This window comes from Phyllobates terribilis, unplaced genomic scaffold (genome assembly GCF_046119375.1).
Source record: "Phyllobates terribilis strain yellow unplaced genomic scaffold, ASM4611937v1 Scaffold_8__6_contigs__length_399053987, whole genome shotgun sequence".
Lineage (NCBI taxonomy): Eukaryota > Metazoa > Chordata > Amphibia > Anura > Dendrobatidae > Phyllobates > Phyllobates terribilis.
The window spans coordinates 193,310,748-193,325,563 of record NW_027362768.1 but is presented as its reverse complement, the minus strand read 5'-3'; the positions used below and the strand labels follow the sequence as shown (position 1 = coordinate 193,325,563).

At 37.7% G+C, this 14,816-nt stretch overlaps 1 protein-coding gene across 22 annotated transcripts in view; it reads right to left on the bottom strand.

The window, feature by feature from the left end:
• Positions 1–1,713: 1,713 nt before the first annotated feature.
• The window catches only part of ADGRL2 (adhesion G protein-coupled receptor L2), a 204,548-nt gene continuing 191,445 nt past the window's right edge, over positions 1,714–14,816 (bottom strand). For 2 of the 22 annotated variants that reach the window (XM_073643954.1, XM_073643956.1), the window contains 7 exons: positions 14,788–14,814; positions 13,280–13,448; positions 9,621–9,749; positions 9,149–9,245; positions 6,686–6,814; positions 5,901–5,918; positions 1,714–3,191 (listed from right to left, as the gene is read on the bottom strand). In XM_073643954.1, the coding sequence (XP_073500055.1) occupies positions 2,437–3,191; positions 5,901–5,918; positions 6,686–6,814; positions 9,149–9,245; positions 9,621–9,749; positions 13,280–13,448; positions 14,788–14,814 (1,324 nt within the window). In that variant the 3' untranslated portion in view covers positions 1,714–2,436. Of the gene's footprint in view, positions 3,192–3,805; positions 3,845–5,866; positions 5,919–6,319; positions 6,401–6,685; positions 6,815–9,148; positions 9,246–9,620; positions 9,750–13,279; positions 13,449–14,787; positions 14,815–14,816 lie in introns of all 22 variants that reach the window. The other 20 variants (XM_073643955.1, XM_073643976.1, XM_073643957.1 and 17 more) reach the window with 15 other exon arrangements.

Here is a 14,816-nt window from a genome sequence, read left to right as displayed (position 1 = left end):
TGATCATGAAGAAAGTGGTAGAAAATCCTAAAAATCAAAGCCGTTTCGTATGATTGGACGTTAATGGCCGCCACCAATGTGCGATCAGAAGGGGTCACGTGGCAAATCTCATCTTCAGCTCTGACCAGTACTGGTGCCAATCCCAATAAAGTACTTTGGGTTGACTTACAGAATCATGCGCATTGGCAACAGATGTGTCAAGAATGTAGCACCCCGGCAAGAGCGGCAGCTTCTTCCTCCTTGGTCTCAGGAGCCGGCCCATCCTTTGATCAAACATGGATGGTCTGAATGATCGACGGGTCATAAAGGTTGTAGGATACAAGGAAGAAGGTTCCAGAAGGAACACCAATCTTACACAAAGCTAATTCAATCGAGCTGGAGAACCGAACAAGGTCAATGGACAAGAGTGGCGATGTTGTTATGGGAAAACATTTAAAAACGGACCCCCTTTAGTGCTGAATACATGAATGGGTTAATAATACTTAAAAGGAATATTCCATGAAAAAAAAAAAAAATTACAGCAAAATAAAAGGGTTTATAGGCATCAAAAACGTTCAGAAAATTTAACGCAAGTAATAGATAGAAGAAAAAACCTGGAGGTCTGAACTGAAACGTAAGTTGATGTGCATGCAAAATGTAAATGCATGTTCACACAAGACCATTAAACAGAGAGAAACCAAAGACAAGAAAAATACCCAAATAACTGAAAGTAAATGAATAGATCGCACAGTGCAAAAATAATAGTAAATAATAAAGCGTATTTAGTTAACATAATTTTGATCAAAATAATGTAAAAGCCATCCCACCACGTCACGGTAACCCTTACGGGACAGTCCTAACTCCAATATTAAAAACAGTAAGAAAATAGAAGACTTTCATTACAAAAGTAAAGAGGTTTTATTGTCAAGTTTGCTAATTTCTCACTATCCCTACAGTAAGTCAACAAAGGACTCTGGGAACAACCTGATTCAACCCTACAAACCATAAAAACAGCAGTAGCATTTTTTGAAAAAAAAATTCACATTTATTTACTGTCAAACAGGTGTTAATCTTTACATTGGATATTAGTGATGGGCTCTTATCAACAGCTGAGGTTAAAAAGAAAGAAAAGAAAAAAAAAAAAAAAGACGAAATTTTTCACTGAAAATGTACACATTGCTTTAATTATAAAATAAATTAATGGCTAAACATAGGCAGAAAGATGGTGGAGTAATATTCCAGACTGTTACTTAAAAAAAAAAAATATATATATATATATATATATATATATATATATATATATATATATATATATATATATATTTATATTTATATAGGTCGGGCACCGCTGATCTCAGAATTTATAGAATTCGCTCGTGCCAAAAATCCCTGTTCAATAATTTTTGCCAGATTTACCAAAATTTGTGCAATTGACGGCAACATTGGCTCCTGAATACACAATAAAAGGCTCGAGAAAAAAAAAATGCATTTGGCATCAAATTAAAAAAAAACAAATGAAATATTGACGTGGACTAAAATAATAAAAAAAAGGCAATAATGAATTCGAATCACCTCATTTAATACCACATTAAACAAGCGCCTATAAAATAAAAAAAAAATTAAAATTAAAATCCGCTTTGTGCAATCGAGATTTTTCACAATATTTTTGTCAATTTCAAAAAAAGGATTTCATCGGCATTTCAAGTTGGACACAAATGTATTTCACCCTAGCAATAGAACAAAATATAAATTTATTTTGCCATTATTTTTTCCATGATAACAGTTCATTGTACAGTTGAGAAAACATATGAAATAAGGCCAGTGGCTTGATTGCTAGTGGTTACACAGGTTTTTTTTTTTCCTTTTGTTATTTTTTTGCCTTAATGGAAAGGATCTGCAGTGACCTGCAAAGCAGGAGGAAAAAGAAAACAAAAAAAAATAATAATAAAAAAAAAAAAAAAACATCCTGCAGACTACTCAGAGACAGTATGGTACAGTAAATCGATCCCACAGGATTTCGGAGCCCACATCTTGTATATAATACAATGCGGGCCTCACAAAATGGAAACCATATTTACAAATCAGGTTCTGGAGCTGCTGCAGCAAACTGGGCCGATTTGCCGATGTATTTATTTTTCCTCCAAAAAGTCTTTTTTATTCAGCAGCAGATATTTTAAATACCGTGTCGGTACCTCTTTGCTTTGTAACAAATAATCTTAGTATACTCTGTGTATATACAAAGTTTTTTTTTTTCCGCTTTTTTTTTTTACATTTTTAATTTATTTAAAAAAAAAAAAATTCACAGAACTGAAAAAATGTCCGTCACTTTCCTACACAATGGAGAGCTGCGAGTCCTGACTAGTCTGCCGATCACAAATAAGGTGGCCTCAGTCGAAGAAAAATTGGGAGTCTTTTAATACCTGCGAGAGCCATTTTGTACTCCTAAAAACCTTTCTATTAAAGACTTGTGACTAACTGCATCTGTCCTTCCCTGACGTCTCCTTCGGGGACGCAGCCTTCTTTGTTTATGGGGATGATGTAACCATCGCTGTTGCCCCTGCTTATCTGGTAGTACATTTGAAGATGGTGTCCAGCTCCAAGATTTGGCATGCTTTTATAATAAACGTCCTCGTTTTCGCTCTTCCTAGAGGGGGATAAATCCTCTTCGACGTCGGGGCTGCTCTCTGGGTAAGGAGAGTCCCGTAAGTTGGGCATACTTGTGTAGAGGGAGTCTCTATTTGGGGATTGAAGATTGTCATCGGCTTCGGCGGTCAACTGTGACACGTAGCTGTCCGTCCCTTCGGTCTTCACTTTTTTCTGTGGGTGGTACAGAAGAGAGTGAGTCCGTTGAGGAATGAGTGGTGCTTCTAGTTCCTTGTGGTGAAGCTCCAGCCCGGGGTTGTCACCGTGCATTAAAGAAGAAGCATCAGCAACAATGGCATCGTCTTCGCTGCTGCTTCCCCCAATAACCGTTTTGACAGGCAGGGTTCTCTCCAAATTGTGGTTCTTGCTACTACACCGCAGGTTGTTGTGCACTAGTTCTGAAATGATCATTTTCTCAAATGCCGTGTCATTCAGACTTAGTCCACAGTCCACAACTTGCACGCCGTCACGGTAGTCCCCGTTCCGTAGAGAGTAGCTGTTGTTAAAGTTACCATTTAGCGGTAGAGTATCCATGGCACTTGAATCCCTGACATGGTTCAGTGAATGTCCTGAAAGAAGTCGAAAAGAAAAGAAAAAATATGTACAAGTTTAGGGGACCATTTTGTTAAAACGGCCAAGCATTGTAGCTACAAAAAGATGTTTTAATGTCGTCTAGGACAAAAGTTTTTGGATACAGATATTTCTTGAGCCGTCGATATCAAAGTGAGCACCACATTGAGTCAATGTAGCACCTGTGATACAGTAGAGATTAGAGGATTTCAATTCTTTAACACTGATTATTTCCCGCTAAAAAAATTTTTTTTTCAAAACTATTCCAGAATCTAATTTGTCCTAAACAACACTAAATTAAAAAGAATATATAGATATAAAATAAATAAAAACAGATACATAAAATCAAAGGCAAAATGTACAACGTAAAAGCAACAAACTGGCAAGCAACTAAGTTAACGATGTCTCTAATGTTTCCCTTTATCTGGGGTGCAAAAAAAAAAACAAAAAAAAAAAGGAAAAAAAAAAAGAATAAAGAATGGAAAATGGACAAATACACGGACGTCATGAGAAACAAAGGACAGCCACCTTTCACACGAGAGACGACAAGGTCCCACAAGCATCATCCACGACATGACGGAGCAGGTGGAAATGACTCACTGTGCACACTCACATTATGTCTGTCTGCTCAGGCTATCTGGGCTAAGTGTAGCTGATGTATAAAAGAAAGTAAAACGATTTATTGCAACAAGATGGATTACTAAGTTTCTCAGCAACTTATTCAGAGCAAGGGTTCAGCAAATAAGATTACTAGCAAAAAAAAAAACAAGATTTTGGTTTCTGGTTAATGTTGGCTAATATTCTAATCTGCCGGCAACGGCTCCGGACTTTTATAGAAGTCAAGAGTTTGCCAGCAGCCCCGGTCGTCTGCATCAGTCACAGTGATACTGCGGAGGAATGAACCCACACCGGCTAATTAAAGTGTTAAAAGCTCAGGGTGAGAGTTTGGGCACCAAGGTCAAAATGCAGAAATGCCAGGAATTTCTGAGAGCATGGTTCACAGAAATTAACCAAATAAATACTGGATGTAGTAATGAGAAGACGTCTCTGCCATGCTTTCTCGTGGACGAAACTGGCAAAAAGTCTACTGGGCGGAATGGTCTCCTCATGGAAAGAAACATGCTCTGGGGTTGTAGACAAGAACGATGTATGGAACACATTAAATTTTATGAATACAATAAAGGAAAAAGAAGAAATGGAAGAAAAAAAAATAAGAGCCGGGAACGGATAGATGTCACTTAAGAAAAAGATGGAGAAGACAAAAGTGATCATTTTTAGTTTTTTAATTTATTTATTGTTTTTTTAGATTTTGCAAACAGCCTGCAAGCCGTGAAGCGACTGCATTTTATGGACGGCTTGGAGGAGAATGGAACAATGGGAGGCATGGCTGCCACAATCACCATGCTTAAGGCTGCAGCCCATCGACAAGGCCCTGAACTCTAAAATGCAAACTGGTTGGAGAGAGAAAAGGAAGCAGCATTCCAAAGGATTTGTTACATTTCAAGAGAATTGTTTTCTTGTCCTATAAATTTTTTAGATGATTTTAAAAAATAAAATAAAATAAAATAATAGACAAGTAAGACCTGTCATCACCTGCACATTTATCAAATGGTGTGTGACCTGAAAAATGCCTCCACTATAAAGAGTCTTCTCTAGAATAAAATCCTGCAAACACAGCAGCTCACCATGCACAATTTCTTCATTTACTGATGTATAAATGTCGTCCTGATAGCCAAATATAATATAATAAATATAAATATAAATATATATATATATATATATATATATATATATATATATATATATATATGTATGATATTATATCTTTTTTTTTTAAACGTGACTTTTGCCTCCCAACTTTTTTTTTTCCATCCACATTTCGGAATGCTACAGAAGACTTTTTCAGACTTTGGACCAACTTGCATTTTAGTTGTTTTTTGATGCACGTCTATTTATTTTTGTTTGCTGTGATAGGAGAAACTTGAATGATATATAATAAAAATTGATTAAAATCAAAGCAAATTCTGTAACAAAGAAAAAAAAATATTCTGCGCCGTGCAGATTGGAAGGTGTGCGAAACTAAATGACTTGAAATCAATGGAGTGTTGCTAAACAGGCTTTTTATTGGAAAAATTAAATAAAGTACCATTGTTATCTTTTTAATTTAATTAGAAAATTGAGAATTTCACCATAAAAAAAAGCTCAACTGCAGATAAATTTGAATTAGTACTTTTAAAAAAAAAAAAAAAAAAAAAATAATTGGTGAAAAATGATATTAGTGCGCCCGTACTTTACAGTTCGGAGGGGACGGCGCCTCTGATGGTTCTTATCAGGTAAGTTACTGGAAGTTTTTCCTTAGCCTGTAGCAAGATTTTGGTGGGGATGAAGGAATGTTAAGCAAATAAAACATTTCTGCTTGACAGCACTCCTTTTATAAAAAAAAAATTATAAGCAAATTATTTCAGCATTGCCAATATATTACCAACTGAGTTTGCAGTAAATCCATTGCTGTTATCCAAACGTAGACAAAAAAACGTCCAGATTCAATTTGGAAATTGATAAGACTAAAGACTTTGACTCTAGATTGTGAACCACTTGCCCGCTGAGTCTAGTTCATGATTGAGAATTAATGTTTTAAATGTGCCTGTTTAAAAACCATGCTGAAAAAATTTACATTTGATAGGCAAAGTTAAGTTTTACTCCCATACTTGTCTCTCTGTAGTTCGCTAGAGGAAAGCATAAAGTAAAGGAAAAAAAAAAAAAAAAAAAGAAAAGAAACAAAAACGAGAGAACAGAAAGGACAGACTGACGTTAAAAATCGAATCAAGTGATACACTGTTACAAATCAGCAGAAACGGATGAGAAATAATTACTTTTTATATTTCAATATATAAACACACACTTAACACTAACACAACTACACAGGTGTACTAATAATAAGAAAGTATTCTATTAAAAACAACAAAAGAAATTGTTGTGTACGGTTTATAGACCGGCAAGAAGCTGCACTATACTATAGTCTGCGCCGGTGAATTTTGCACAAGGTTTCACGCCAAAAAGTGCAAAAAAGTCTAAAACTGTCCCATAAGCTAAACTTCCTGAAAGCCTAGTATATAGAGAGCTGTACCTCTACGGGAAATATATCTTGATGGTGGACTCTTGGACCTTCAGTGTCAGTCCTGAAATAGTATATTAAGATTTATGCCACCTGTGTTAAAAACATGGATAATTATAGGTAAATACCGGGAACAACACTATATTATAGTGCAGGTTGGTTTTTTTTTTTGCTTTAAGGCCGGCATAGACAGCGCTGCATGTCTGTTAATACTTAGGAGAGAGAAAGAACGGATATATATAATATATATATATATATATATATATATATATATATATATATATATATATATATATATATATATATATATATATATATATATATATATATAACGGAATGTGGTGAGCGACAGAATGAATGAATTAAGTAGAAGCACACCTGGTGGGTTAAACACAGGAGCAGTAGGGGTATTACATACAACAGTTTCGGCGAGCAGTGTGTTATAGGGGTTGTTAGTGCCGTGGGGTCGAAGAAGAGGGTTTGTTAGTAGATAATTGCCAGTCATTCCTAAGATAAAGAAAAAAAATAATAAATAAAAACATCAGTTTTCATGTGACTTCGAGAAGCACAATCAGCCCTCTACCCCCCCCATCCCCCAAAAAATAAAATACATGGGAAAAAAAAATAAAAAATAAAATAAAAAATAATGGGCAAAGGTGTTGATGAGTGGCTCTGCGCTTGTCAAAATAAAAACTCCGCTCCAAATACGGGATTAGATTCCAGCAGCTAATTTGTAAAGAGAAAATGGAGCAATGTGGCAAAGTTCTGCTAATTCGCAGGTGCTCTGAAAAAAAATCCCTAAAGTAAACACCATCCAAGAGTGACATTTAATAATTTACACAGAATTACTGTCAGACAAGAAGGGTAATTAAAGGCATGGAAATTGACGTAATGTTTCAAGATGCTGCAGCTAAAAAAAAAATACTTAAACCTAGTTCTTTTTTTTTTCTTTGCAAGTGATGAGGGAATTCTATCTTTAATGAATATTTTAGCACAGGGCTAGTCCCTAATGGAAACATCTGTGTTAATAAAGAAAAAAAAAAAAAAAAAAGATGGCAAAAATATGAAGGAATAAAAAAAAGAGAAACAAATATGGAGAAAGCAAGATATAATTTGCCAAAAAAGGGCACTGCATTATGCAAAAGAGACATGCTGCGAAAGGCGGACACAATTCCAAGCAAAGGTTTAAAAACACAAATATAACCAAAAAGGAAAAAAATAAAACAGAACAAACATATAAAAACAAATTCCAACACATCTCTTACAAATACAATTGTAAAAAAACGACGTGTAGCGCTGGAAAGAAAGAGCGGGACGATCGAAGGAAAATGGACGAGGATACAATTACAGAACAATCATAACATTCGTTTGCAGGATTCTCTACTGGATAGAGCCGGACTTCAAAGGATAGAAGCAATGGCAACTATCAATATTATATTTTGCAAACACAAGGATCTAATTTTGATTTAAATACAATATACAAAATCTTGCAAGAACCCGTCGCTTGCGATAAATATGTATTTTTTTCACCCGCTCTTCCGAATCCGGTTATGTTTTTTTTCCTTTGTTCCTGCTCCTCTTCGTTCCTGAGATACGGCCTCCTCTTCTCTGAATGTGAATATATTTTTAACAAGAAAGCGTGGTCTTCAACTCTTCTACGTGGTATCTTTTTTTTTTTTTTTTTTTTTTTTTTTTTTTAAGGCCCACGCCCACTTGACTGATAAGACCAGATTTATATGCAGGCAAGATGGGATCATCTCTCAGGATTGGAGAGGGGCAGGAACAAAAGAAAAACCATTGTCGGATTCTGGAGAACAGCGGCGTTTACACTGGGTGAAAAGAAAGGACCTTTATGGAAAGTGACCGGTCCTCTTTAAAAGGCCAATAATAAGTAAAAATAAAGTACATTAAAAGTCTCTTACGAGACAATGTCAGTCAACTAATTACTGTAAAGTATTTTGACCTCTGTGTTGGAGGCACAAAATATTATTTTTAACCCCTTCTTAACTAACCACATTAAGGTTTCCAATACAGTTGGTTGAACTTCCCCCAACCCGATTCTGGGTGACTATCACATGGAGGACTCCCAACTCTTTCCAGACACACGGAAAAGAAGGACAGGGAATGTCCTGATCCTTTTTTTCTCAGGGAAGATCAGTCTGGCAAAGGCGTACTCCATTCTCCCAATTGTGAGCGTCACTGCTCGGATGAATTAGGTGTGCATATGTATGGGGGGTGGTTGGACTGGAGACGTCGGTCTAGGCCAAACGCGCACTCAGCAGCTACTGAAGGTGCATATTCTGGATTTTACAGCTATGGAGGGTGCTAAGTGTAGGCCAGGCCATGGAACCAGGGGACCAGGGCTGTGGAGTCGGTAAGCCAAACCTCCGACTATGACTCCTCAATTTCCATGTCACCGACTCCATGACTCCCTCATACACGGCTCATGTGTAAGTGATAAATTTAATGTAGCAGAGATTCATCTCCGATAAAAGTCCAGACCCTGAGATCAGGAATAGGACATTTCATAACTTTCCTCAAATCTTATGAAAAAATATTCCCCGCAAACTACATTGAACTACTGCACCCAATTTATTATATATTTTAGGAGTCGGAGTCGGTCCGTTTTATACCGACTCCAACTCCACAGCCCTGCAGGGTACGACTAACGGAATCTCTACCATACATTTATTTTTTCTCTATTGGTCACCATTTTGTCCACGGAAACTCTACACTGTGGTCACCACTGTCCGATACAACACTCTGGAGGTCCCCGACATAACAAGCGTTTATCAACAAGTGCAAGGTAACGGGGGACGGTGATGGAGTGGGGTGACTCACCTTGGTTAAGTGTGGATGTGCTGTTTATGTCACCTGAGATAAAGGAAGATTCGGATTGCTTCCTCACTGTGTCGTTCCACATTCTTCTTATCCGACTCTGTTGGCCACAAAAAGAAAAAAAATGAATTTTTTTGGGCCCTTTTCTCTTTGTGTGTGTTGCACAGTGCACAATTAAGGCAGCGGGAAATATCCATCCTGTGGTAATTACCGTCTCTGCAGTTACAGCCCGGCTGTATTCTAAGTGATTATTACACAGAATAGGATAACCGGGGTGGGGAATATTACATAAATCAGAAAGACCAGCAGCAAGTATCTAAAAGAACTCAATTCGGGAAAAGCGACGGGAGAAAAACCCCTGCATTTGCCGTCTAGATCACCGTAATGAGGAGACAATTAGTGTATCTGAACTGTGAGTCTCCAAAGGGTTGCTATAAATAAGGTTAATTAAAAACGCTGTCAACTTCTTTGTTACCTGGGTGCCAGAGGAATATCGAGCGCTGGTTCTCGCCGTTGAAGCTTTTACCACGCTGTGAGGGCTTTCGGTTGGAAGACCACCACAGCAGTAAGTGTGCCTGAAACACTTGCTGTACTCCTTACGTACCTGCGAAACAAATACCACTATTTAAAAAAAAAAAAAAAAAAGTAGAAATGTAATGAAAGCGAAACGCGGGCCCTTTCATCTAGCGTTTTTTTTTTTTTAATGGGTTTGTTTATTCGGCCATTGATTTACTGCGGCAGAGTCAACAAAAAAGTAGCAGCTGACATTCTTCGAGAACTTAATTAGCATCTGTCTTGTGCAGCCGCTCTCCAGGGTCATTATGAAATATAAAAGTTTCTTTCATTAGCTAAACTTTTGACTGAACTGGAATTCAAAGGATCAGCGCAAAAGCTACTTTAAGGCTGGAGCTGGCACCCGCCTGAAATCATTATGGTTATCTCCACCATAAAAAAAAAAATAAAGTACAATTCAAATGAATACAGATTAATAAAAATTAAGTCAAAAAGCAAAAAAGATTAATAGAAGATCTAAAAAAATATAAGGAAAACGTATCCAATTAACATCTAAAATAAGGTTCTGTTCACATCTGCAAATGAGGGTCAGTCCGGAGCCTCTATGCTGGATAAAATAGTACAGTATAGGGGGCTACGTGATCTGACAAAATGCAAGATCCCGTGATGAAATCCCAACATACCATATCATGTCCGACTATCCCTCGGTTCTCATGACTGGTGGCGGTCTGAGCATGGGGACCCCTAATGATCGAATGATCACAATAACAGGCACTCCCTTGGTAGAATGGAAAGCCCGGAGACTCGTTTAGTTATCATCACACGTCACAGACTGGAAGAGGTGCCTACATTACATAGCTGATCTTGGCACGCCATCGACGAGGCATTTTTTTTTTTGTGGAAGACCGGTCAACCGCTACCCTTAACGACACAAAAGAAGAGCATGGTCCTCATAGCAGCGCATTCTCTGATCTTCTACTGGATCACTAAACAGAGATCACTTTGAAGAGGTATTCCGTGTGAAAGGAGTAACCGCAGATTCGGTGATCCGTAAGTAAATAATAATGTTAGATCTCCAGTCCCGAGATGCGATGGGTCGTCACACAACCACTGTCTTCTTTCTTCTTCCATTCATGAGCCAACTGGTCTCCCAAGTCGTCTCCTTTTTCAGTAAACGGTTGTAACGTCAAGCGATGTCATGATCATTAAAACGCAGATCCTACTGATGAGAGAATCTGCTGCGTGTGAACTGGAGGAGAATCCGATGCAGGAGCAGATCGATCAGATTTATTGTCGCCATGAATCAGGTCTATGATAGAGACCGCCAATTTGTCAAGAGAGTGCATGCGAAATGGTGGGGAAAGATCACCGGAAACCACAAAAGAGGGCAAATAAATAAATGGGCTGGTAGCAAAGAGATATATATGATGTGGGTTCATTTATAATCCAGAGCAGCATGATTAGTAGAATTCTTAAAAATTTATTTTTGGGGTCAGGTGATCCCTTTCAGTGGCCCTGACCCCAATTATTAGCGGTGGATACAAAATGGGTCAAACCTATAAAAAAAAAAAAAAAAAAAAAAGACGACCAAAAAGCGTTTGTAGCAACTAATAGAAACTTTTGTGTTATTCAAGACTATCGCAAAAAAATAAAAAATAAGATAGCATGACTCCTAAGGAGAATAAAGAAGTTGACTCTAGTTTTAGATTTCGTCTTCTCAGTTCCTTAGAGCAAATCATTTTCTTGAACAAAAAACGTCAAGAATCCAGCAAAAGCCGAGCACAGAGGAAGACTGTCATCCACAAGAAAATGACTATCCTCCAAGACCATGACCCTATTGCACACTGTCACTGCCCAACAGGATTGTGAAAGCTCCACGTCTGTGAATGCCGACAGTGTCCGTCTCCGCCTGGAGTATATGTTTATACCGCCATATCCTTAAGCAATTTTAAAAGCCGGGGAATGAAAGCCTTCTTTATGGAATAAAATGATCACATATCCGCAGCCGCATACAGCTCCGATGACTCACTCTACAATATACTTTCCCTTAAAAATAGCTTAAGAAATTGCACAATGTTGACCCAAGATAGGGATCGGGACCAAGTTATCTTCTGAATTCCTGAACCGCTTGGACCCTTTGTAAAGAAATGCATGATGGAACTTGTAGTTTAAAATTACCTTGAGAGACACCGTCTGAGAATCTGAGCTGGAACCGTAATGGATATTAACTGCCTGAAAACGTCGAAGAACTAGGACAATACCAATCAAAATGTTATTTTGCCCAAATAACCCTCGCTGCCAGGACCAGCTCTCTTCATACCTATATTGCTGGGAATGCACATTATCTGTCGGCACTGCACATCCCTCTGTCATTACAGGTAAAATTACAGCTTGCTCCGAGCAGATAGAAACGCAACGTTATCATCTTGTCAAGTCAGAAACATAATAGTTTTCACTTTCAAAAATTCTATCTCAATTTAGTGACCTACTAGTAATAATGGAATAAAAAAAAAAATAATAATAAAAAAATACAGATAGATAAAATATGCAGAAAAGGACAGGAGAACATGTGGAAATGTTCCACCTTAAAAAGGTCAGCCATATAATTAGAGAAAATCCAAGCTATAAAGCAAAATTCCAGATATCCGGTCTATTTTGCCAGGTGCTATGTTACCTAACTTTCCAAAGAAACCTCCTAAAAAAAAAGCTACTACCCCAGAGATGAGCAAAGTTATCTTAGTGGAAGAGAATTGTCCTTGGCTTTTACCAAAATTAGTGTTCTCCGGAATATGAATTTTTTTTTGTATTTTTTTCCATGCGAATGAACTGTAAAGGGCAAAGCAAATTGTTAAAACTAAAAAAACACTCCCCTCACCATTCTCCTGCCCCGCTGCCGGTCCCACCGCCGCCGGTCCTGCATGCCTCTTTTCCTCTTGCCCCATTGTGTGCATCCTCTTCACTCAAACACTAGGATTTTCGGCTCAACAAAGCCCTGGCCTGGAAAAAGAGGCCGAAGAGGATGCTCGCGATCGGGAAAGTGGAAAAGAACAGGAATCGAGTGCTGCACTGCAGGGTCACTTAGACAGGTGAATATTCTTTTTTTTTTTACATCTTACATATATTATACCCCGAGGTCTAGAGAGACCCCAAAGCATAATAAGGAATATTCCATTTGCGTTAGATAATTGTGAATCCAATTGCCCTGTAAAATCTGAGTGATTTGCTCAATCATCTGTAGCCAGAACAATAAGGTCAACAGTTCCCAAAAATTATAGTAGGTTACGTGGGAAGTCTCAGTATTAAAGTGAGTGTCCAACCGTGTAACCAATGGACACAGTTTTCATGTTGCTGATTTCAATGGTGCACAGTGTGGTCTCCCAAAACGAGACAACCCCCTGAAATGAATAGCGTGGATGAAGTTGGTCTTCATTTAATGTCAGACTAACATGACTTTTGGGCTTCAGGGGTAACTAAAAGTGACTCTCTCTATGAACAAATGGCACATTTTTTTTTTATTTTGATTCTTACATTAAAGAGAACATGGTGCTCTCTAAAATAAACTTGTTACACGTCAGCAGACAAACACTTCGATATGTTAAATGTCGTTCTTCACACACTTACTTTCTTCTGGAGGGCACAGTGAAATATAAAAATAAACATTCCTTGGAAGGCGTTGAACACTGTGAAGAGGTACGTCATTACAACAGTCTCTTCATTGATGAGGAACAGACCGAAAGACCACGTAACTCCGAGCAGACACATGAGGGCGAAAGCACCAAGAACCCAGGATCTGAGAAGAGACAATGGAGAGGAGAACGATCAAGGACGGAAGAGAAACTTGGTAGAATTTACAAAATTTTGCTCCATCACTGAAAGTTTCTAGAACCAAACTACAAAAATTTGTCAAGAACATCACTTTGATACAGTGTTGTAATACGGACATAACCGGCATGAGGATGACCAACTTCTGTGAAAAGAAAGATGAAGATCGGTCGAATTCAAAATTAGGAAACAGATTTACATTCAAAGTGCTATGAATAACACTCAAAAATCCAGACTTGATCTTGACATAGTCCTTTATTAACAGAGCTCAGTTGGTCGTCTTAAGTGGGAACGTGGCACTGATAACCTTCTCTGAACTTGGTCAAAATTTAAGGTGCACAGAAATCGAATATCTCCCAACTTTCTGGTTTTGTAAAATGCAACAGTGCAAAGAATGTTAGCCGTAAAAGCCGGACATCTTCTATTCCAAGATAAATGTTAAATGGTAAGACGTAACCAAAATGTGCCCCATAAAGCAGGATGTAACTCAGCGGACTCGTTTCACTCGGTCAATCTCTTGTGATCCGCTTTCTGCTTTGCGTTAATATTTGAAGGCACTCTCCTAGCCCCAATACACTTTATAGATTAAATATGGCCGATATGGGCGATTTTGACTATATCTGTTTGACGTTCATCATTAAAAAAAAAAAAAACATTGGTCATTTTGGATTTTCTTGGCTGATTTTTAACACTGTCTGCCAAAAAAACACAACGCGGCCAATCCAATTTGAGGCAGGTTTATTTTTTTTCAGTCGTTGACCATTATTTGTCTCGTGTGTATTGGGGCCTTAAGAGCTCAGAATCTTCAATGCTTTTGCTGAGGATCAATACAGAGAAAATGAAAGCATAAACCATATCTCCTGCTGATCCTTTACATATATATTCCTGAAGGTTATTGATAGCACTTATGTAAATCTTCTGTGATTTATGGATATTACGTAGTCCTTTATAAAGCCGCTTCCAACTTTTGTTCAAGGGAAAACCTAAAGTTCTTGATTACATTTTTTGAAAAATCTACAAATTTGCCTTTACGCCTATGATGTCTCATCACAAAAAGCTGAAATGAGTATTTAAAAAAAAAAAAAAAAACATTGATAAAATAATGAAGCAACGACCCGACGACCACAATGAGAGGAACACAAAACGTACAAACTACGGATGGTGAGGACAAATACGGCCAGAGACGAGAGAGGGACAATCCCATGTAAAACCCAACGGAAAATGAACTGAAAAACAAAAATGAAATGGAACGGAGGACGAGGAAGGTTTCAGTTAGGGCATTCCACATCTAGCTAATGGTCTCTTACTTGATAAAAGGCTTATTATCTTCATATCT